The sequence below is a fragment of the Lissotriton vulgaris genome, chromosome 1_1 (assembly GCF_964263255.1).
Source record: "Lissotriton vulgaris chromosome 1_1, aLisVul1.2, whole genome shotgun sequence".
NCBI classification, from domain to species: Eukaryota; Metazoa; Chordata; class Amphibia; order Caudata; family Salamandridae; genus Lissotriton; species Lissotriton vulgaris.
In genome coordinates, this window is record NC_141685.1 from 206,114,797 (window position 1) to 206,140,077 (window position 25,281).

At 47.0% G+C, this 25,281-nt stretch overlaps 1 protein-coding gene across 1 annotated transcript in view; it reads left to right on the top strand.

Annotated features, from left to right (window-relative positions):
- Nucleotides 1–25,281, top strand: part of MPL (MPL proto-oncogene, thrombopoietin receptor) — a 294,761-nt gene that overhangs the window by 248,725 nt on the left and 20,755 nt on the right. Inside the window, exon 10 of the mRNA XM_086935961.1 lies at nucleotides 10,032–10,122. Within this exon, the coding sequence (XP_086792087.1) occupies nucleotides 10,032–10,122 (91 nt within the window). The remainder of the gene's footprint in view (nucleotides 1–10,031; nucleotides 10,123–25,281) is intronic.

Genomic DNA, 25,281 nt, shown 5'->3' on the forward strand with positions numbered 1-25,281 from the left:
AACTTATTCTCATGGTCACTAGTTTCAAAGTGTCCATGTGTAAATGGCTGCCTATCGGTATAGTGCAAGCCATAGATTGGGTCGATGGTCCGGTAAGGAGAAAGAGGAAGTTAGTTGAATTGGCTTCCTTGTTCTGTGTGGTGGAAGTCAAGAGTGAAGGGCTGCATTGTCCTGTATGGTGCAAGCCAGATCTTGTATGACTGTTTCCCTTGTTCTGTACAGTGCAAGCAGGTGCATGAGTGAAGAGTTGCCTTGTCCGGTATAGCGCACAGCGTGTGCGACTAGTTCCCTTGTTGCAAGCCTGATCTATGTGAATGATTTTCTTTTCAGGTGTGGTGTAGGCCGCAGTGTGCATTAATGGTTCCCTTGTCAGGTATGGTGCTTGTCGGAGCTGGCATGAATGGTCACCTGATCTGGTATGGTTGAAGCTGGAGCTTGTGTGAATGATTCTCCTGTCCTGTACAGTGCAAGCAGGTGCATGAGTGAAGGGTTGCCTTGTCCGGTATAGTGCAAGTCAGAGTTCAGTGTATAGTTCCCTTGTCCGGTATTGTGCAAGTCAGACCTTCCATGAATAGTTCTCTTGTCAGGTATGGTGCAAGTCAGAGCTTCCGTGAATAGTTCCCTAGTCCGGTATGGTGCAAGTCAGGGCTTTCATAAGTTGTTTCCTTGTCCTGTATGGTGCAAGCAGGAGCTTGAGTGAAGGGTTGCCCTGTCTTATCTGGTGCAAGCCAGAGCTTGTGTGAATGGTTCCCTTGTTCTGTATGTTGCATTCAGGACCATGTGTGAATGATTTCCTTGTCCTGTGTGGTGCAAGTCATAACTTGCATGAATAGTTCTCTTGTCCTGTATGGTGCAAGCCTGAGCTTCTGCATGCTTCTGCATGCTGCATGCCAGAACATGTGTGAATGATTTTCTTTTCAGGTGTGGTGCAGGCCGGATCATGAGTGAATGATTCCCTTGCCAAGTATGGTGCTAGCCTGAGCTGGCATGAATGGTCACCTGGTCTGGTATGGTTAAAGCTGCAGCCTGTGTGAATGTTTCCCTTGTCCTATACAGCCCTTCCAGAAACCCACCACACACCACTGCACCCAACAGATCCCCCGGCGCTGCGGGAGCAAAATCATGGAAGACCAACTACACACAAACCTTGCTCTCAGCCCACCCACTGACACCTCCAACTTCGACGACGCCGCCAGCAACCTCAGACGCTGGATCAGCGACTGCGCCACCTCCCTTGTCCCGCTGAAGAAACCCACCCACAGAGACACCAGCAAGAGAGCTAGCTAGTTCACCCCAGAACTCCTAGCCTCCAAGCAAACCTGCCGGAAATTAGAGAAGAAACGACACAATTAAAAGACACTGGACAGTTTCGCAGCCCACAAAGACGCCATCCACAACCACCACCACCTCATCAGGACTACCAAGAGGACCTCCTTCAAAGACCACCTCAACATCAACGCACACAACAGCAAGGAGCTCTTCACCATCGTGAAAGAACTCTCCATCCCCAGCTCCAACACCAACGACATCCCGCCGTCGCAAGCCCTGTGCGACTCCCTCGCCACCTTCCTCCACCGCAAGATCGCTGACATCCACGACAGCTTCAACACCCAGACAGTCCCAACAGACATCGACACTCCAGACACCACGCACACCATCGACCACGACCCCCTGCCAGCCTGGGCCAACATGAACATAGATGACACCACCAAGACCATGAGCACAATCCCCTCCGGCTCCCCGTCAGACCCACTCCCGCACCACATCTTCAACAAAGCCAGTAGCTTAATCGCACCCCACCTGCGCAACGTCATCAATCTCTCCTTCGAGACCGCGACCTTCCCAGAGAACTGGAAACATGCCAAGATCAACGCCCAAGGTGGACCCGAGAGACCTCGAGTACTTCCGGCCCATCTCCCTGCTTCCGTTCCCAGCCAAGGTCATCAAGAAGATCGTCAACAGACAGCTAACCCGATATCTCGAAGAAAACAGCATCCTGGACCCATCCCAGTCAGGGTTCCGCAGCAACCACAGCAAAGAGACTGCCCTCATCGCCGCCACCGACGACATCAGAACCCTGCTGGACAAAGGTGAGACTGCGGCCCTCATCCTCCTGGACCTCTCCGCCGCCTTCGATACCGTCTGCCACCTCACACTACGCACACGCCTCCAAGATGCAGGGATCCGAGACAAAGCCCTGGAATAGACCACCTCCTTCCTCTCCGACAGAACCCAGTGCGTCCGCCTCCCCCATTCCGATCCGAAGCTTCCTAGATCATCTGCGACGTACCCAAGGGATCATCCCTCAGCCTGATACTGTTCAACATCTACATGGCCCCGCTCGCACAAGTCGCCCGACAGCACGACCTCAACATAATCTCCTACGCCAAAGACCCTGAACTGATCCTCTCCCTCACTAAGGTCCCACTCACCACCAAATCCAACCTCCACAAAGGAATGAAGGCCGTCGCCGACTGGCTGAAGATCAGCCGACTGAAGCTGAACACGAATAAGACAGAGCTCCTCATCCTCGGCTCCAACCTTTCAGCCTGGGACAACTCCTGGTGGTCTACGGCACTGAGAGCAGCCCCGACACCCACTGACCGCGCACGCAACCTGGAAATCATCCTTGACTCAACACTCTCCATGACCAAGCAAGTCAACGCAGTCTCCTCCTCCTGCTTCAGCACCCTCTGCATGCTCCGCAAGATCTACAGGTGGATCCCGAAAGATACAAGAAGTACAGTCAGTAGCAGACTCGACTATGGAAACGCGCTCTACACAGGAGCCCCGGCCAAGCTCATCAAACGACTGCAACGCATTCAAAACACCTCTGCACGCCTGATGCTCGACATACCACGCCACAGCCACATCACCCCCCACCTGGGAAACCTGCACTGGCTCCCCGTCAACAAGAGGATTTCCTTCAAGCTCCTCATCCACGCACACAAGGCACTCCTCAAGACCGGCCCATCCTACCTCAACTGACGACTCTTCTTCTACATCCCCAACTGCCAGCTCCGTTACTCCGACCTTGCCCTAGCCACCGCCCCTCGCATCCGAAGAACAACTACCGGCGGCAGATCCTTCTCCCACCTCGCCGCCAAGACCTGGAACACCCTCCCACTGAGCCTACGACAGACCCAAGACCTGCTGACCTTCAGGAGGCTACTCAAGACCTGGCTGTTTGTTCAGGAGCGCCCCCCCCTTTACCCCCCAGCGCCTTAAGACCCTCACGGGTAAGTAGTGCGCTCTACAAATTCTTGATTGATTGATTGATACGGTGCAAGCAGGAGCTTGTGAAAATGGTCACCTTGTCTGCTAATCTGCAACTCAGAGCTTGCGTGAATGGCTCTCTTGTTCAATAAGGTGCAAGCAGGAGAGGGCACAAATGGTTCCCTTGTCAGGTATGGTGCTAGCCTGAGCTTGTGTCATTGTTTCCCTTGTCAGGAAGGATGCATGCTGGGGTTTATAATTGGTTCCATTAACTGGTATGATCCATGCCGGAGCTTCTGTCATTGGTTCCCTTGTCAGGTATGGTGAAAGCCGGAGCTTGTGTCATTGGTTCCCTTGTCAGGTATGGTGCATGCCGGAGCTTGTGTCATTGGCTTCCTTGTCAGGTACAGTGATAGCGGGAGCTTGTGTCATTGGTTCCCTTGTCAGGTATGGTGCTAGCCGGAGCTTGTGTCATTGGTTCCCTTGTCAGGTATGGTGCTAGCCGGAGCTTGTGTCATTGGCTTCCTTGTTAGGTATGGTGCATGCTGGAGCTTGTGTCATTGGTTCCCTTGTCAGGTATGGTGCATGCCGAAGCTTGTGTTTTTAGTTCCCCTGTCAGCTCTGGTGCTAGCCGGAGCTTGTGTCATTGGTTCACCTGTCAGGTATGGTGCTTGCCGGAGCTTGTGTCATTGGTTCCCTTGTCAGGTATGGTGCATGCCATAGCTTGTGTCATTTGTTCCCTTGTCAGGTATGGTGCATGCCGGAGCTTGTATCATTGGTTCCCTTGTCAGGTATGGTGCATGCCAAAGCTTGAGTGAACACCTCCCATGTCAGGTATGGTGAAAGCCGGAGCTTGAGTCATTGGTTCCCTTGTCAGGTATGGTGCATGCCATAGCTTGTGTCATTGGTTCCCTTGTTAGGTATGGTGCATGCCAAAACTTGTGTGAACACCTCCCTTGTCAGGTATGGTGCTAGCCAAAGCTTGTGTGAACAACTCCCTTGTCAGGTATGGTGCTAGCCAAAGCTTGTGTCATTGGTTCCCTTGACTGGTATGGTGCATGCCATAGCTTGTGTCATTGGTTCCCTTGTTAGGTATGGTGCATGCCAAAACTTGTGTGAACACCTCCCTTGTCAGATATGGTGCTAGCCAAAGCTTGTGTGAACAACTCCCTTGTCAGGTATGGTGCTAGCCAAAGCTTGTGTCATTGGTTCCCTTGACTGGTATGGTGCATGCCGGAGCTTGTGTCATTGGTTCCCTTGTCAGGTATGGTGTTAGCCGGAGCTTTTGTCATTGGTTCCCTGTCAGGTACGGTGCTAGCTGGAGCTTATGTCATTGGTTCCCTTGTCAGGTATGATGCATGCCAAATCTTGCGTCATTGGTTCCCTTGTCAGGTATGGTGCATGCCGGAGCTTGTGCCATTGATTCCCTTGTCAGGTATGGTGCTAGCCGGAGCTCGTGTCATTGGTTCCCTTGACTGGTATGGTGCTAGCCGAAGCTTGTGTCATTAGTTCTCTTGACTGGTATGGTGCTAGCCGAAGCTTGTGTCATTGGTTCCCCTTGACTGGTATGGTGCTGGCCAGAGCTTGTGTCACTGGTTCCCTTGACTGGTATGGTGTAGGCCAGAGCTTTTGCGAAAGGCTCCCTTGTTTAATAAGGTGCATGCAGGTGAGTATGAAACAATTCCCTTGTCAAGTATGGTGCATGCCAGAGCTAATGTCATTCGTTCCCTTGACTGGTATGGTGAAAGGCTACTTTGTCAGGAATGGTGTAAACTGGAGCTTTCATGAATGGTTTCTTTGTCGAGTATGGTGCAAGCTACAGCTTGCTGGATGGTTCCCTTGACTGATATAGTGCAAGCCAGAGCTTCCGTGAAAAATTCCCTTGTCCGGTATGATGCGAGCTAGGGTATTTGAGAATGGTTCCATCGTGGTGGTAGCTGGAGCTTTCATAATTGGTCTCCTTCTCTGGTGAGATCAAAACCGGAGCTTGCATGTCAGACTGCAGTCAGCTACTCCTAGGGTAAGTATTCCCTCATACCAGTCATAAATGATCACTGTATCTCTAATCGCAGCGTGCAGTCAGGGCAGCATCTGCTACTCCTAGGGTAAGTAATCCCTCGTACAGGTCATAAATGACCAGTGTATTTCTAATCGCAGCGTGCAGTCAGGGCAGCATCTGCTACTCCTAGGGTAAGTAATCCCTCGCACAGGTCATAAATGATCACTGTATCTCTAATCGCAGCGTGCAGTCAGGGCAGCATCTGCTACTCCTAGGGTAAGTAATCCCTCGTACAGGTCATAAATGACCAGTGTATTTCTAATCGCAGCGTGTAGTCAGAGTAACATCTGTTACTCCTAGGGTAAGTAATCCCTTGTACAGGTCATAAATGACCAGTGTATTTCTAATCGCAGCGTGCAGTCAGAGTAACATCTGCTACTCCTAGGGTAAGTAATCCCTTGTAGAGGTCATAAATGACCAGTGTATCTCTAATCGCAGCGTGCAGTCAAGGTAACATCTGTTACTCCTAGGGTAAGTAATCCCTTGTAGAGGTCATAAATGATCAGTGTATCTCTAATCGCAGCGTGCAGTCAAGGTAGCAGCTTCTACCTCTAGGAAAAATAATGGCCTTTTCAAGGTGCTAAGTGATCGGTGTATCTCTAATCGTAGCCTCGAGTCAGGAGTGTCAGCTGCTACCCTTAAGGTACATATTGGTCTCCTTCAGCTCATAAATGATGGGTGTATCTCTAATCGCAGCGTGCAGTCAGGGTAGCAGCTGCTACCCTTAGGATAAATAAGGCCATTCTCCAGCCCACAAATGATTGGTGTATCTCTAATTGCAGCGTGCAGTCATATTAGCAGCGGCTACCCTTAGGATAAATAATGCCATCCTCCAGGTCAAAAACGATCAGTGTATCTCTAATCGAGCGTGCAGTCAGGGTAGCAGCTGCTACCCTTAGGATAAAGAATGCCTTCCTCCAGGTCATTAAATCAAATTAAACAGCATATGTAAAGCGCAACTCTGTCACCCCTAGGGATATCTGGGTGCTCAGTCTCCATCGAAAAGTCAGGTCTTGAGTCTCTTTCTGAGGTCTGCCAGTGGGAGGCGGTGCAGAGCTGGAGGGGTAGGTCGTTCCAGGTCTTGGCAGCGATGTAGGAGACGGAGTTCACCGCTGTGATGGATGCAGGGTGAGTGTGCATGGGCGAGTGAAGAGGAGCACAAGTGTCTACAGAGTTGGTGAAAGTTTAGTTGATGGTTCATGGAGGAAGGTCCTAGGTCATGGAGGCTTTGTAGGCATGTGTGAGGACCTTGAAATGGCATCTCTTCTGGAGGGGGAACCAGTGGAGGTCTCTCCGGAGGGGGGCGATGTGGGTTTGTTTGGGGAGATCCAGGAGGAGTCTGGCTGCTGCATTCTGTACAGTCTGGAGTCTTCTGAGGAGCTGGGTGGGAATGTCGGCTTAGAGCGCGTTGCTGTAGTGTGGGCGGCTGGTGATGAGTGCCTGAGTGATGGTCTTTCTGTTGTTGGTTGGGATCCATCTGAAGATTCTGTGAAGTATGCAAAGTGTGTGGAAGCAGGCGGAGGCAACTGCGTTGACTTGTCATTTCATGGTCACAGGATGGTGCAGAGATTGCATGCATGGTTGGTTGGTGTGGGTGTAGGTCCGAGTTCTAAAGGCCACCAGCTGTGGTCCCATGCAGAGGTGTTATTTCCGAAGATCAATACTTCAGTTTTGTCGGCGTTGAGTTGGAGGCAGATGTTTCTCATCCATTTGCCTACACTGATTATAGCACTGCAGAAGTTGGTTTGGCGTTGGAGGGGTCCTTGGTGTGTGGGAGGATCAGTTGAGTGCAACCTGCGTAGGAGATTATGTTCAGCCCCTGGGACCTGACGACGTCTGCAAGGAAGGGCCATGTAGAAGCTGAACAGGGTGGGGCTAAGGAATGATCCTTGTGGTACGATGCATATGATGCTTTGGGGCAGAAGTGAAGGGAGGCAGTCAGATGCTCTGTGTGTGTCCTGTAAGGAAGGAGTAAATCATCACGAGGGCATCTTGTTGTACACTTATGTTGTATTTCCGTTGATGAGGGAGTTGTACAAGATGGCATCGAATGCTGTGGAGGAGTCGAGGAGGATCAGGGACCAGTTTCTTTTTGGTCGAACAGTGTTCTAATGGTGTCTGTGGAGTGATCAGAGCAGCCTCAGCGCTGTCGTTGGAATGGAATCCTGATTGTGAGGCATCCAGTAGGTGGATTTGTTCAAGGGATTTGGTAAGTTGATGGTTGCTGGCTTTTTCAAGTACTTTGACTGAGTTGGGGAGTTGGCAGAATGAACCATACTTTTTGAGATTGCTGGGATTGGCTGAGGTTTTTTTTTTAATAGAGATCTGTTTGCGTGTTTCCATCTGTCTGGGAAGATTGCTGTGGAGATGGAGGTGTGGAGGATGCTGGTGAGTTTCATGATTGGGCTCATTGCAAGGTTGTAGAGGGGATGCAGGCAGGGGTCGAAGGTGCCCCGGAGTGGATGGAAGACATGATGGCTGAGGTGGTCAGGGCAGTAAGCGGAGACCAGGTGGTAATGCTTTGGCTGATGTTTGCTGGTTGGTTGAGGTCGTTAGGGTTGAGTGTGGCAAGTTGGAGGTTGAATTTATTGTAGATGTTGGTGATCTTGCTTAGGAAGTAGTCTGAGAGGGTGCTGCAGAGTTCTTGGGAGGGATGGAAGGTGTTCGCTGTGGCTGTCTGGTTGGAGAATTCTGCGACTATTTTAAAGAGTTTATTTTTGGGGTTGGCCTTGGAGTTGAAGTGGGTGGCGATGGCTGCTTTCTGGGCTTGCTTGATGTGCTGGTGATTTTGGTGATGGCTGTTTTGTGAGCTGCTTGGTTGGCTGTGTTCTTAGTGGCGCGCCATTGTTTCTCCAGTTGGAGGCAGTTGCGCTTGGTGGTCCTGCGTTCTGGGATGAACCAGCTGGCATGCTTGGAGGTCTTTTCGGATTTTATAGGTTTAAGTGGGGCAACTCTGTCAGCGCTGTCAATGATCCAGTCGGCAAATGTCTGGACAGCCTGATTGAGGTCTGTTGATACCTCCGGTTGAGAGCTGGTGAGGGACTGTGGCAAATGATTTTCGGTGACCTTGCTCCAGCTGCAGTGGTAGGAGATCTAATGCCTGGTGATGGTGTGCTGGGCATCGGTGATCATGAAGTGTACGACGGTGTGATCAGTCCAGGTGAGTTCTGTTGTGTGGCTGAATTTGATTCTGTATCTGTGGTGAAAATGGCGTCAAGTTTGTGTCTGGCTTTGTGTGTGGGTTCGATGATCAGTTGGGTGAGGCCGATGTTGTTCAGGGTCTCCAGAAGGGCGTTGGCGTCAATGGGGTCATTGATGTGGAAGCTGAGGCCACTGAGTAGGACGGAGTGGTGAGAGTCGATTGCTAGGGAGGTGATGAGGTTGGAGATGGTGTCGCAGAAATGGGACCCGGGAGTCTATAGGTCAGGGTGCTTCTTTTCGTGGTCTTCACATCAGCTTGTAGTAGGAAGTTTTGGTATTCCATGAGAGGCATGGGGTCATTGTTGGTGATGGTGCAACTGATGATTTCCTTGAAGATGATGGCAATGCCTCTGCCTTTGTTTGGTGGTCCGGTCTCAGTATATCATCTTGTAGCCTGCGGGAGTGCCGGTGGTCATGTCTGGGTTCGAAGAGGTATAAAGCCACTTTTCGGAGAGGAAGGCAACGTCCATGGAGAGGGTTGTGATTGTGTCCCAGATTTCCATAGCATGTTTTGCTGAGGGAGCGGTCGTTGAGCAGGATGCAGTGGAGCAGTTGAAGGGTGTCCTTTGTCTTGTGGGCAGGAGTGGTGCAGGAAGAAGTGGCAGTCTCGGCAGGTGTAGGGACCTTTTGCTGAATCGTGGGTAGTAGGAGAGACAGATGATGTTTCCGCACCCGGGGTACAGGAGTTCTTTGGCAGTGTACCGTCAGTTGGTGAGGGTCAGCGGTCCTGGCACAGGGCATTGTCCAACCGGCGGTGCATTGGCAGTGCACTCATGTGGCTGCCTTTATTAGTGGTCATGGTGGGTGTTCCTAGTGGCCCTGGGTGCCGGGCAAGGACCTGGGACTGGCAGCAGGAGGTCAGAAACAGGCAGCAAGGGACAGGGGGAATGGCAGTGCAGGGACAGCAGGTAGTGCAGGGACAGTGCATGGGGGATCAGCAGCACAGGGACAGCAGGCAACTCAGGGACTGGGACAGGCAGCGTGGGTCAGGGACATCAGGAAAAGCAGGGAAAGGGGGAGCAACAGTGCATGTAGAGGAACCGCAGGCAGCGCATGGACAGGGACAGTAGGCAGAGCAGGGAGACTGTCAGAGGAGGGACAAACCACAGGCAGCGCAGGGACAGGAGGAAGCGCGGGGACAGATCAGGGACAGTGGCAGGGCAGGGACAGGGAAAGCAGTAAGTGCAGAGACACCAGGCAGTGCAGGAAAAGCACAGGGGCGGTAGCACATGACAGAGACAGCAAGCAGCACAGGGACAGTGCAGGGGGAGCAGCAGCGCACGGACAGCAGGCAGCACAGGGGCAGCATAGGGGGAGCAGTAGCACACAGACAAGGGCAACAGGCAGCACAGGGACAAGGGGGATGGGCACAGTACCTTAAGCTGGGGTAAGGTGAAAGACGGGGCCCAGCCTGCTCCGGTCTTTGGTGGGTGCGGACGAGTGCCACAGGGGACTTTATTCAGCATCGGAAGGCACGAAATTCCCAAAACCGTATACTATGTGTACCTCTTCCTCTCGTCTGTTCTGCTCTCTCACACTCTCTCTCTCTCCTCAGGGTGGATTCTGCTGATGGTGGCTGCTGCCTGTCTCCTATTCATCACCATGCTCTTCCTGCTGCTGAGATGTACCTTTCCTGCTATGTTCAGGTAACAGCACTGCAAACACAATATGAATCCTCTGAACAGACACTCCTTGCAGCGGGGATGTTCCTGGGGGTATTCCATGCGCATTAGATCAACATTTCATTCATTCATTCATTCACTTGTTCATTCAGGTTCTATGGTCTTACTCCCGTAGGCCATGCTATTAGGATTGGTACAAGTTGTGTGTGAAATTATAATCGAGCCAGAGAAGTTTTGTGCAAGTGACAAACTTTCCATTCAAAATTTCTCCCAAAACAAGGTCTTGCCTGAGGTTTGTTCCACAATCAAATCTTTTGCATCATGTAGCTTCTCCTGCAGAATGTAAATTCAGAGAGCTGTTTCGCCCACTATTGTTTTAAGACCTTCTCCAACTAAGGGAATTTTGTAAATTGTCAACATAAACTCAGGAGTTTAGCAAAATACAACTCCTTAAGTATGGAATACCGCCAAATAGAACTCTCTTAAATATATCTTCAATTAATACAACTCTACCCACTAGAATGTCCTAGAAGGTGCCTTGGAGAGTCAAGCACCTTGAGTGGTTCTGTGCTACTACATGCTGTTACGGATACTGTTGAGATCACTGAGAGTGACGAACTCTGTAGTAGTTTCTGTTGTGTAACTTCAGAGGCGCTTTACATAAACTGAGTATCTAAATTAGAACAGAAATATTACAAGAGGAAACATTATCTTGGCCGCCTGATATAAGTTTCATAAAAAAATTGTTGTCCAGAGATTTTCATTTTTCATTTGTGTTTTTGGATCATTAAAGAAGTAATTTAGTGTAACAATGATGATCAATGCCCTCAGGATCGGTTCGATGCACAATAGGGTCCACCTCTCGAGAGCCTCAATTCTGTCTACCATGATAGCATAGAGGTTTGAGGTGATCAAGTGAGACAAGGAAAGGGATGGAACCGCTGGGAAGCAGATTTGGAATGAGCACAACATACATTAATCACTCCACACATTGTTTAACATAAAAAATACGTTCCCTATACCTTAAGCTTTACCTGCAACAAAACACAAGAATATTTACGCTCTTGTAATTCCAAGATGTGGAAGAGACTGTTCAAAAGTAGTATGTGTGTCCTTATGCTTGTCTAATAACCAAGCTAAAAAAATAAGACTTAGACGTCATTTATTTATACTATTCACACTCAAACACATAGTACCTCTGTATGTGGGAACATATACCCACCAAAAAGACACACAAACTGTGCCTCACTGGGGGAGAACCAAACTTCCTGGACTCCACTTGACCCCCTGTTAATTTTAGTAAAACAACAAAACAAAAGAAACCAAAAGTGGAAATCTTCACGAGAAAACACATTTTCCAAACACAGCTCTTCTTAAAAAAATGAAGTACTTCTGGTAAACTATCCAGGAATATTTCATCATAGATGAATAAACATAAGAAAGTTATTTCTCCATTATTGCTCCAATCTGTTATGTCAATACAGAGTTTGGAGAAAGCAAAAGCAAAGTGTCCATTTCTTGATTTAATTAAGCAGTACCTTCTGTGTCCTCACAGTTTAATCAAGCCAGCAAATAATTAATTCCTCCAAGATTTACGACTTCTTACGGTGACCTTCACACCATTTATGGCTTTATCTGAATTCAAACTAACAAATTTCGAAATGGGAAGAAAACACTCTGTGGAACTGAATATAATTAAATACAGCTTTTCAGAAAATCAGCAATGTGTTTGAAAGTACACCGTAGATAAATCTTTACACTAAAGTCAAGAAGGCACAGACTTTTAGACTGCATGAACAGGAATCGGTGCAAGCAACCTCACCACCTCACAAGTACAGGGATTTTTAGGAAAAACAACAGAAATACCTGTTAGGATCCAGAGACGGAATAAAATGCCTCAGTCCTCAACCAGAAGCTCTTTTTAGGGAAACAGCGTTTACAACACTGTTAACAAAACGCACTTCCTTTACAACGCGGTTGTTACAACGACCACGTTGTTTCTAGGCGATCCATTACATCGCAAGTCATTTCCACTACTTGCTGTAGGGGGTGCGCTAACCTAAGGAATAGTATAATTTACTATTCCATCACCTTCCCTACTGTTGCACATACTGGAGTTGGACTAGTAAATTATACTATTGCTAAATCCAGTGCGCCCCTACAGCAAGTTGTCGAAACGACTTGCGATGTAATAGCTCACGTAGAAACAATGTGGTCGTTGTAATGAACAACTTGTAATGGAATGCGTTGTGAAAGCATTCGTTGTAAAGGGCCATATTTCTCTTTTTATAGCTGTTCTGGGTATTGTGAGTCATTAATTGCAAAAGGTTATAGAGCAACTGACCTCTACAATGATTCATGGGACATGTAGTTCAAACCTTCTCCATCCGAAATTCTGCTTCTGTGATGCCCTGTGAATTCCCTCATAAACTCCACCATCTTGTGAGCTTATGAAATAATGACAGTAACTTCTGTTCTCCTCTAATCTCTGGTAAATCTAATATTACAGAGATTTTTTGCTTTGTGACAGTATTCACGTCCCTTTGACGCTTGTTTTAGTTGTAACATTTAGCTTTGGAAGACATTGCTGATCCGGGACGAATTTTTCTGGACACATTTCTTTTTAATTATGGATATGTTGCAGTGATGATAAATATTTCAGGGATCGTGAGACCTTTCTACTTCATATAGGTGTCAAAACATAGGTTTTGGGGGTCAAGTAGTCAGAAAATAACTCAGAGCAACTCTTCTGTCATTTTCCAAAATGGTAGCTATAATAGAGGAAGAAGACACATATATAGAAATGAAACACATAATAATGGTTTGTAATCATTTGATGTATAAATCAAACCATGTTTATGATCTGAATTAAAAACAAATAATCACTCCTGTTTTAGACACATTTTCATAATTCACTTTATTTATTTTTTCTGCAATCGCTTGAGGTACACTTGCAGAATGTTGAATATTTGAGAAGAGCATATCAACAGTGTAAGAAATGGGGGTTACCCAAATCTCCAAGGGGGTAGCATGGAACCAAGCGGGCAGGCCAAACTTCGGAGGACATGTGAAGCCCTCACGCAGTACCCACAGTCAACACACCAGGCACACCACAAAAGAGGCAGGACACCAGTTTGAGTTGGAAAAAGATAAGTAGTTTAGTAGTGTTTTCAACCTGCAAGGCAAAAATGCAAAACACTAGTGTCACAACAGGACGCCAATTGGCGCCAGAGCCAAGTGTATAAAGGGGGGAATATTTACATGGGAAGTAAGGGCTGAGTCTATAAGTCCATGCTGAAAGGAAAAAGGATGGGATCAAAATGACATTAGATCTGGGGCCAATCTGGCGGGGCCAACTCAGACTCTCATCCTTAGGGGAAGGCTGTAATTGCAAAATACCACATTAGCATAGATATACATCATGCACAATAACGCCAACCCAACCCCTGTAAGGGAAAAACATCAGGGCATCACAGTACATCATAAATAGGAGCACCTGTAATAAATCAGCACGGCTGGCCCATTACCTGGGGCATAACCAAGGGCCTGGACTAACACGTCAGGCCAACCTCTAGACCAACATTAGGCAGAACATACCTCGCCCAGCATTAATATCAGGTAGGGGCCCTCCTCATAAACCAGGAACACCTGTAAGGAAACAGCTAGGCTCCCTCTAACATCAAACTAGGGGTATCAACCATCAGGGTGTACACAGCAGCCAACTCTCATTAGGCCCCAGACGTCCCCAATCCCGAGCAGGGAACGCAGTATGCTAGGCACCCTGCTTTAGCATAAGGCTCAGCCCTAATTAGGGAGGACAGGCAGGTAGCAGTCACATAGGGGCCTCACTCTAGGCCTAAGAACCTCAACCTGGGGCCAACCCTCCTCGGGGCATACATCTATAGGTGGGATGTCAGGCCTAAGTACTTCAGGAAAAATTAGGCAACCGGCAAAAAGGTGCATTTCAATGAGCCTCTCTCTGGGCTATGCATGTCAAACCTTTCCCTGGGGACCACGTCAACATTCTACCTCCCCCCTGTGACTTTTAGGGTGAGCAGAGGCTTCTGTAGGCAGTTCAGTAGGCCTTCCTGGTATCCTGGGACTCTGAGGCAGCAGTCACCAGCAGCCTTTACTTGGTTTCTGGGCACTTGGGCCCCACTTAGTCAACAGGGGTAGGGGGGGCGGACACCGACCCTGTGTCCCGTTGCCCTCTCCACCTCCCACCCCGTATTCTGTTGCCCACACTCATAGGGCTGTCCAGGGCCTCCTTGGCGGTAGGGGCAGGCACCGGCAATGTGTCTCGAGGCCCCTGCCGCACAGCGCTCTCACTCGCGGGGCTTCCCTAACCAACCGGGAGCCCCGCGGGACCTGCAGCACCTCCTCGCTGCTTCCGGTTTCACTCAGACCCCTCTTATCTCATGGGAACCTGGGGCTTCAAGGCGGAGGGGGCAGGCACCGGCAATGTGCCTCGAGGCCCCCGCCGCGCAGCACTCGCAAACGGAGCTCTCCTCCCCTCCGGGGGAGTCACCTGGGCCCCTCCCTCTCACGGGAGCCTGGGTGGCTCAATCGGGGCTCCCTCGACTTCACGGGAGCACCGCAGTCTCTCTACTCCGGCCGCCTCAGGTCGGGAGGTCCGGCTGGCACCGACAGTGTGCCCGGGCCCCGCCTACCACACCGGCCCCTCACTCGGGGGCACAGACCGGAGTGGTGGCCTCCCGCTCCGGTCGCTTCTCTCGGGGCTCCCTCCTTGGCATGGGGGCCCCGCAACGGCGCTTCACCTGGGTCCCCCCTCCCTCACGGGGACCCAGGGCTTCGGTCGCTCTTCTTCTCTGGCTGCCGGCCAGTGCCCAATCCCTGCGCGGCGTTGGCGGGGGCGGGCCGATGACGCGGCCGGGCGCCCCCGTCACGCGACGCGAGTGTCGGCGGCCTCAGGGCCTGACGCGGCCCTATCCTCACTTCGGCTTCCCTCTCCTGGCACCGGGTCCGCCGCAACGATGACCATAGCAGTGGGGGGGTCCCCACGACAGCGCCGGGCCGCGGCGGTGATTTCCGGCGGCAATAAGGGGCAGGCTCCCTTTTTAATTAATTATTTATATCGGCCAGAGCGCGCCTCCACAACGGCGCTATTCACAGGCTGCCACAGTCTCCTCAGCAAACGGCGCTATTCACAGCGCTCCGCTCCTCCCTCGGCCCACACAACTTCCAGGGCCAACAGCACTCCGGGGGCCGCACCAGCGCGTCTCTCCCCACAGCGCTTGGTAGGCAGTCCAGGGGAAGATTAAGAGACACAGTTCCTCAGGGGCACAATCCTCCCCGGGCAGCTCCTCCCAGTCGAGCGCTTCCACAGGGGCCACAACTTCCCAAGGGGGGCGGACAGTCCCAGTACAGATCTTCAGGGGCCCCTTTCTCACCTCCTGGGTGCTCCTTTATCGCAGCGCTGGCGTAATTCCCAGTCCCCACAGTGTCAGGGACCTGGGTAGGGGCCCTCCCTTGTCAGGGGCCCAGGCGACAGCAGAGTAGGGGGGTTTTAGGGGTGCAGGGCCCAGCTCACAGGCCCATGTGGCGGTAGCTCCACGCAGCAGGTCCCCTCTCTTTCATGTCCCAGCGCTGACTGACTCTCTGGTGGCACTTCCCCCTTACTTATACCCTCCTCCCAGGCAGTGCCAGAACCTTCTAGAATGTTGGCAAAGCTGGCCTAAACTGGCTCAAGGGGAGGGGGTGAGCACCCTGGGTGCCAGGCTTTCCCTCCAAAAGCTAGGGGTAGCTGGGTAATATTATCTAGACCGCTGACCTATGGCAGTCCAGTGGCAAAACCCATGGCCATGGCATCCATTTTAAATACAATACATTTCAGTCAGGTGCAGTTCTAAAATGGGGAAATTCACAAGTGCTCACACTATTACATGACATTACATTTTTAACAAGGTGTCTCACACCACTCATGGCCTATACAGATTTAATCCCATGGGGGAGACATCCTAGACAAGGGGGTCAAAAGCGAAAAATGTCGGGGAAAAAGGCCAAGTCCAACAAACAGGAACATCTTTTTATAGCATAGGCTTTGCAACTACATGTACGTGTACGTTCTATGGGTAGAGGCATGTTGTAGGTTTTAGCACCCCATCAATATGCTCCCAACCAAATTCACATGGATTTTTCTCTACATATGCATGATCCAAAACATTTACATATCTTCTGATCAAGTAGAACGCTCCATCCACAGTACATGGCATCAGTGGAAGTCCAAGCTCGCTTTGTGGGACTGATCTCTTGAACTTCCTGTACCAAAGATCGTCAAATGAGTGACAATAAGAGCTCATTTTCCACACACGCACATATTCTTCCTGGTGATGACACTATGAGCAATATTGGAACAAAGCTTGGAGTTTTAACTGCTGAACCTGTGAAGTGTCTAAAAGGATTTGCTGAGACAAAAGAAGAATGTGACTATAAAGGCGTAGCAGGTATTTGTTCCAATATTGCTCATAGTGTCATCACCGAGAAGAATATGTGCCTTGATAAGAACACTGGGAATGTCTGGGTCAAGTTTCTTGTACAGAGTATGAAGCGGGATTAAGTGTTTTTTCTCACCTGCTCCATATTGTATCCATAATTCTGACAATGTTTGACTTATGAACATTGCAACAAATCTAAGTAGCATAATAATAACATCTGTGTCATTTGACAGTACAATGACTCGATTGGAACAATTTTGAACTGCCCACTCAACATATGGCACAACACAAAGTCAGCTTCCTCTAATTTGCTGTTAAGTTCTTGAACAATAAGGCCAGTACCTTTCGAATATATCTCTGCAGGCACCAACTCCTCATTGACAATCATTCTACTTGCAATAATTAGAAATGTAGTATTTGCTGAAGCATCAGCAATGCTTTCGTGAGTTAACATCTCCATGCTCATCTTATTTATTGTTGATGTCCAAAATTTATCAAGTTGCACAGGTATAGGTGTCTTCTCTCACATCCTTTGACAGATAATTCAAGATAACTGTCAACAAAAATATGCATTTCTTACAAAGTGTACACTGATTTTGATATTTGTATAACAGTGTAAGCGACTTCTCCGAAGTTTTGCATGGACGGCTCTTGTATGAGTTTGTTCTTCACTGGTTTGGTTGCAGCATCTACCTCAAATGGTATGTTTCCTAGAAGAAGATCATGCGACAGAATGTCCTTGATAAATCCACCCCTTTCTTTTGCTAGAGCAACAGTTTCACGATAGTCCATTGATTTTGAGTTTGTCATCTCTCTGAAAACATTGCAAATAGAAAGACCTTCATGGTACACTAGCTGCCATTGAGCAACATATTCACTTTTAAGTGTCTGACCAACAATTTCTTTGGAACTTTTCTGTGATCTCTGGATCGTCTGTTCCATTTTCATATCTAAAGCCACAGCATTGTACCTTTCCTCTCCGTCTTTCACCACAAAATGTCTGTAGATACATTTTCTGTAGAGGTATGTTTTTTTCCACCTCTTGCTTTTTCACTCTTACAAATACCAGGACCCATATCTCAAGTAGTTTACGCAGTTGAAATCGCGAAACACAGTAATCAGTGAAACAATCTTCACATGCAGCTCCCAATTACCTTCCCGACCAGCATGTACCAAGTTTTTAACTAGAGCTATCACATGTAAAACATTTCTCCAGTACTTGTACAGTTCTGATTTTCTTTACATTCTTTGACAAATTCTACTAACTTGGTTTACAGATTTTTTAACTGAGTGTATTGAGAATTGCCTGGCTTTGCATTATTTTGTTTGAATGAAGGGCACCCTGTGCCTTGTTCACTTCTGATGTAAGATATGCAAAACCTAATTTGTCATTCTTGCTCCAGAAAGCATTCCAAAGCAATGTTTCTGTAGCCTCAGATATGATGGGCATACCTCGTAACTAACGAACATAGTGAGTTCTGCTAAATACTGACTTGACAGTTTTGCTTCCAAAGATGTCAGCCTTAATAAGTGGATCGTCTATGCCACATCCACTGAGATAACTTCCTTCCTGCGCACCGCAACACACCTTTTGTCATATGGAAAACGCCCATCATTGGCTAATGATAATCAAATTCTACTGGATTGCTTATAAAAATGTCAGCTACAATACGGAAAACACCTTCATCACAGAAAATTGGCAGGACAGGCTGGTCTTCACGTGGAGCATGTACAAATTGGAAATCTTTTAGAGCCGTGTATACTGTTGCATAGTTTATGACTGGAGTTGGTATTACTGGTAAAAACCCAACCTTCTTCAGTGGACAGTATTCTGGGAGATGAGAGCATGAATTCTAGCTCATGGAGTAACTGACTTTTCTTCATCCTTCAGTCTGCACTAAATAAGCAATATGATAAATTAATTAAAATGCGCTTTGCGGACCGCCGCATCGGGTAAAAGAATATCCATATCCTCAGCCCCTTTAAAACTTCCTCTTAGATTGGTACGTTCTGATGGCTTGTAGTGGTTTTGATCAAGTTGGCAAGGCAGTTGGGTTATAACTTTGCTTCTTTGTTTGTTTATGCCTACAGCTAGACATAGCTTATTTTCCAGCAGCTACTTCATTGGTTCACTCTTGAAAAAGTGCCATGGCAGTATCATGTCGGCTGGATAATCCAGACAAAGTAGAGCTATTTTCAAAATCAAAATTATCAAGAGAAGCAATGGTATATCCTGTCCTGGTAAATGTGACTTGGAAGTGGCGTGCTGTCGGATCTACAAGATGTTTCATCCTGAGCTGCTAACAAGTTCCAGCTCCGTACTAAGTTATTATAATTTGTTGATACGCCAATCCTATTTGTTTAAGTGATTAGCTCTTAAACATTTGCACTTGTCATAGATTGCGTGGTCACTCATCAAGTCTAGCGGAGTTTTCTTTTTACCTTGATGTAATTCATAAAACATGATTTGGAAAAGACAGTACATTTGCACTGCATAAGCCTGTCTGTTCAAGGCATTGTCTTCCACTTCTTCCCTTATATCTGCAAAGCCATCATCAATATTGTCGGCTTCTTTTCCAAACTCAAGAACATAAGTTAGTAACAGTTTTGCTTAGCTGATATTTAACAATGATGTACAAAATGTTGAGACAGTATCAGGCACTCTTGTTGCCGCCCATGATTTGTGGAACTCCGGGGCATCTCAAAATTTGTCATTAAGTCCAAAATCTAAATCTTTCAGCACATTTCTTAAAATGATTCCTGCTAATTTTACTGCATCCTGTGTTTTAATTTTGTCAGCAAGAACTTCAGGAGTCCAATCAGCTAAGAACATAATACATGGCTCATTCTTTTTGTTAGACTGACAAAAACAAATTCTGTCATTGTGCATTCTCACTAGAAAAATCTTCATTTCATTATTATGGATAAATACAGTTTCATCAGTGTTGGCCATTATTTCTCTGATCTCACTGAATGTGAACCCGTATCCAATACCCAAGAGTGGCTTTAAAACTTAATTTTCTTTTTCAACAAGTGCAAATTTAACTGAAACTTGGCGGTTACCTTGCTCCTGGGAACGCATTGTACATTTATATTTTCAAATGTATTCACACATGCAGTTCAGTTAGGCAGACAGATCCGCTGCAAATACATTCATCTCGCTGTTTAGATCAACTACTCGGCTGAAAACCTCATCTTGGAAGAAACTAGCTGCAGTTAAAAATGTTTGCCTTTGAGACTCACATACTCTGTAATTTGTTCTTTCGTCGATCCCTTTGGCCCTTGTTCTACCACAGACAAAACATTGAAAATCCTCTTCTTTCTGATCAGTTGTTTGATGTGGACGTGGGGGAGCCATCGATCTTCTGAGTGGATCGGCATTGGGTTTGGTTGTTGTCACTTTCTCAGAAGACTCAGATTCTTGTTGTGATTCACAGGTTCTGCTATTTTTTGCCAATTTTTTCCAGGCTTTTTCCAATGTATATGACTTGTAGTACTTGCAGTTACAATGATAAAATATTTGATCCTCTTTACTCATCAGTTTCAATTTTTTAGGAACTTCGTTGTGCCATATTTCTGAAGCATCTCGAACTGTCTTCTGTCCAGCCGCAGTTTATGTTAGATTTTCTGTCGCATAAGCTTGGCATGTGACACATTTTTCTTTGTTGAAGGAATCCTCAGATTTTGTAGTTAGCAACAGTCTGTCAGGAGCTAAAGATCCTCTGAAACCACCTGCTTCGCTCAGGTTTACAAATATGAGTCAACAGAAAGTCTGAAACAAAGACAATATTAAAATAAATTACCAATATGATGGCTAAAACACATCATTATAGAGCCGGCATTTTGGAAAATGGTGGAAGGGTTGCTCTGAGGAGTTATCTTCTGTCTCTATAAGACTACTTGAACCCCAAACCCTATGTTTTGACACCAGAATGAAGTATATAGGTCTCATGGTACATGATCTATTACATCATTACGGCAGCCCATTCGACATTTTTAAAAATGTTGTCCAGAAAAATTTGGCTTAATAAGTAATGTCTACCCAGGGTAATTACTACTCTAATGATACAAAAACACAAATCAAAAATGAAAATATCTGGAAACCAATTTTTTTATTGAGGCTATTCACGGGGCAAGGACTAACAGCAGCTGCATGAACCACTGTTTGCCAGAATACTTCACTAGCACACAGGCTAACACCAACCAGGGGCAAGTTAGCTGTACCATCCTGGCATGATGATACCAGGATGGGGCAAACTGACCCACTGCAGGCCTCTGATTTCCCTCGGGTCCATGGTCTGGGGCGGAATCATGCACACACCGAACCATACCGTACTATCTGTGACGTAAGGGAGTAAGGATGTGACACACCAGGAGGGCGGGTTCTGGCCATGGCCAACCTGTCTTCATCCCTGTCTCAGGAGTTTACCATCAGAGGTCTGAAGCTTTTATTGCGTCTAATTACCGAGGTTGTATTAAATACCCAGCGTGTTAATGTAAGTGATGATGCAGGGAGGAGTGCAGCTGAGAGTGACGGCAGTGAGAGTTGTGAGAGCGGCCTTGTGGTATTTTCAGTGCTTCTTGCCTTCGACAGGCATTGCTGATGCATTATTTGTCTCATTATTCACAGCCTGCTCCGAAGGCTGCCATGACGGCTCCTCAGTGACGCTGTGCACCTTTCACTCCCACACCTCCATCCAGGACGAGAATCTAGGCCTCCAGGTGAGGGGGACCCTTACACTGCCTCCCAGGGGGTATGCCACTGGGACCAGATGACAAACTGTTTCCACAAACCGCTCTTAGCTTCAACCAATCAAGGTTTACCCTGGGGGGGGGGGCTTAGGTGTCTCGCCATTATACGCCGGACCTGATAGAAGGTGGCTGCCTGCATCACATCAGCAGAAGTCAGATGACTGGCACTCTTTTACGGCCATGATGCAACCAGGTAGTGCTTCGCACAAAGAGCAAGTACTTTTACGGCTCTATCATAAAAGCAAGCCTACGTGTGGATGTGGTGAGGAGCACTAAGAATATTTGTTGTGTTGGATTTTATTGAATGTGTTGTTTTTGTCTTGTATTATTTCATTGTGCTTTTGTACTGTGCTTGCGTAGTTGCACCCCGCTTTGCTCGCGTTGTGTTTGTATTTTGAGTTGTGTTATGTTATTATGCTGTGTTCTTTAATTCCTCTAGATATGTCATGAAATGCTGCCAGACTTTCAGCCAAAAGCAGCACATTCTATTAAAGGTCTTGTGAAATTCTAGCCCTTTACTCCTGCGTGAGGTGGTAAAACACCGCTGCTCCAAGTCTGCCATGATTTAGTACACAGAATTATGGCCCAATTTACTACAATAGGAATCTTTCACAACCCATCAAGCTTTAACAGACATGAGGCGAGGCAATTTTTAATGTAACAGTACACACATACTCTTTACAATTGTAAGCGTTTTTCTCTACAGAAATAATTTGTACATTTCACACACTTGACCACAATTTGTCATTACTGGACTGTGGCGAATATATTGATATACCCATTAAAGTGGAAGATGGTGAACTGCACCACAATCTGGAGCTGGAACTCTTTTAGAGTGGGGTGCTGGCCTGTGGCATCCTTTCACCAAAATAACAAGGCTTCTGAAAAATCTTGGTGTTGATACCATTGATTTTACCAAATTTGAAATCCCCCTTCTGCAGCAGGGAATGGGGGAAGGACTCCTATCTATTTTTATGTTAGAACTAGGCCCAGTAGTGATAGAGTGATGCATAAATTATGCCCAAAAAAAAGAAGCAGAGAACTCTGGGACTTTCTGTCAAAGTCTTCAAGCCTATGATTAGCCTAGTGCTATCCACGCTGAGATAGAAAGTCTAGCAAAGTCTAGCAAAGTCTTTAAGCATAGTATTAGCACAGTGCTATCCATGCCAAGCTGTAAAATGGCCAAAGCATGTAACCACTCCAGGCACAGTATTACAGCTTTGGATTGGTAAAATACCATCCAAATCGACCTGAAATGGTCTCATTAGCACTCTATACTGGAACTGCTTTCCACCTAATCTTGAGAAGTACCCAGAGTTCTCTGCTTCTTTTTTTGAATAATTTATGTGTCAGTCTATGCCTGAAAGAGTATTGTTTTGACTTATACTGGGGGCTCCCTTGTGTCTGGAGAAAGCTATACCTCTCTGAAGAGCTCTAATGAGAGCAAAACATGTGCATGGGGTTGCTTTTATTCGTTTCAGGTTGGCTAAAATAAATAAACGTAATAAAAATAAATGTCCCAGTCTGCACGAAGAGTATTGCAATATTATTAGTCCTTGTGCAAAACAATCAACTCTATAAAAGTTCTTGAAAATTGCAGCATGTAGTATTCTTTTAATGTACCTTTTGACAGTTCTCCATTGAGGCTTGGGGCTCTCCTTCCTCTCCACTGCTTGAAGCAGAGCCCTACTCCGATATGTATATGTATATGTATATTATTATAGTTGTTTTATATAGCACTAACACTGCCCAAAGGTATGGGGCACTTTACATGAGCACTGGGCTATATTACATAAGGTCAGATTCAGTTTCTTTGAAGTACAGGAGGTTGAGTGATTAGCCCATACCTAATGCCAGGACTCAAATCTGTGTCCCTAGATTCAAAGGTCTGCAGCTCTAGCCGTTAGGCCACGTCCATATTTCCCAATTTACGTGTGAAGTCATACACAAGAGGGATGGTTGTGTATGGTCATGTCTAGTGAGCACATTCTCTGTTGACATGTCCTTGTAAAGTAAAAGAAACAGCAGCAAAAAAACACTGGAAGGTCATCCAAAGTCTTCCTTGAGAATACTTGCAAGGAGTTGTTTTAAGAGTAGACTTGGGAACATACAGCACCTTTGCGCCAGTGATTTTGGACAATTTTCAGAGTCGGAGTGCGGACATCAATGTTACATCACTGAAGTAGTAGGGATTGTGAAAAATCATAGCTTTACACAGTGTTGCAGATATATTCAGCAGGAGAGTGGTGAGGGTGTAGTATGTAGCTTGCGGTGCATTTTGGGACACATTTTTGCAACTATATTATAAAGAATGGTGTGGTAGCAAAGTGTCCTTTACATACAGCACATTTCCCATTGAAATGGCCATTACATTTTCACACACTACAGTTTTAGTGATAAAACTATATAGCAAACTAATTTTAATGTGTGGAATTCGGGTTTCAGTGAATACTTATCACTTACACATCACCACGTAAAAGCGTCTTGATTTGTCTCAATCCTATTAAAATCTTTTTTTTTTCATCACTCTTAGGAATTGTGAAAAAGGTCCTTTGTATTTGCTTTCCTAACTGCTGAGATATTCTGAAATATGTGTACAGTTCATTTACAAACATTCACATTTTGCTGTGTGTGAGAAAGAATGAAATCCTACAGTCTTTCCTTTCACACTCCATGTAACCCGGCAAGGTGTCTAATAGTTCACTTTAAACACTCATCTCTTTTTGCTGTCAGAGAAAGAAAGGTAAACTCCAGTCTCAATGTTGAATGAATAAGCAGCATTTTGTCAGAAGACTGAGCCTACATCTAAACTCTGCCTCTGAAGCACAGCAAATGTGAGAGAGATAAATACAAAATGTAAAGGCATACTTGTTTATTGCTCGTTCCCAACGGTCCAGAAATGGGCTGATGACCCAGGAGTGGGTCACGACCCACAGTTTGAGAAAGGCTGTGTAAGGTATTGCCCGCACAGTTTGACATGGAGTGTTCTCTGGGATAATGGGGTAATTCAAGACACAAGACGTGTACCCGGGTCGGAGGTTTTCTCAGGGGTGAGATTACAAAGAGTCTGTTTGAAAGAAGATGGTGATCAGGAACAAAAGGAGAAACACTGTCAGCTGCAGAACAAGACAGTTCAACCAGGAAGTGCAAAGCACTAGGGGTGACCCACATGGCATGCGGGTGCTGGGCTGGTCGTGCGGGGGCGGGGGAGTCGCGTGTTGTGGGGTTGAGCCGGGGGGTCACGCATATTTTAAAAGTACACTTTTTTCTTTAAATGTACCTTTGCGCCAGGTCCCACGTCACTGCTCCTGCTCTTCTCTGTCTCGGACGGAAGCATAGTCATGCCCCACTGACCAATTACAATGCTGCAATGCAGCGTTGTGATTGGATTTGAGCGTCCTGATTCGACGCTCAACAAGGGAATGGGGGCCTGGGCTTGGGCATTGTAGCCTGCTTCCAGTGCGAGAGGAGAGATTGGGTTTGAGTTGGGGACAGGAAGATTTGGCGATCAGCGGGTATGAGGTTCATAGGTAATGTGAAGATTAGATTTGTACTATGCATACAGGTCAGGGGAACAAACCCAGACAGAAAACAGCCCCTGCAAGGATAGGGAAATGATCCCCTACCAAACAATATAAAACAAATCCTGTGCACACGTTCATAAGATATTCGGTTCTTCAGTGAGAACTCAATGTATAGAATGAAAGTTCAAAAATCGAGTCGAGATCCAGCGTCGTTGAAAATAAGTTTTATGCTTCAGTATAGATCAGTACAAACGAAAAACAACTAGCAGACACTTGTTTAGTCACACCATGTGAAGGCTGTGACTCTTCAGGGCTGTTGCAATCTAAAACGGACGTAACGGTGCGCCAGTTTGAAACGGAATGCTATCTTGCTAAGAAATTGGTCGGGCGAGAAATAATGGACGGTGTATCCACATGAAGTAGAAAGGTTGGTACCTGGAAGCCTCAGGACG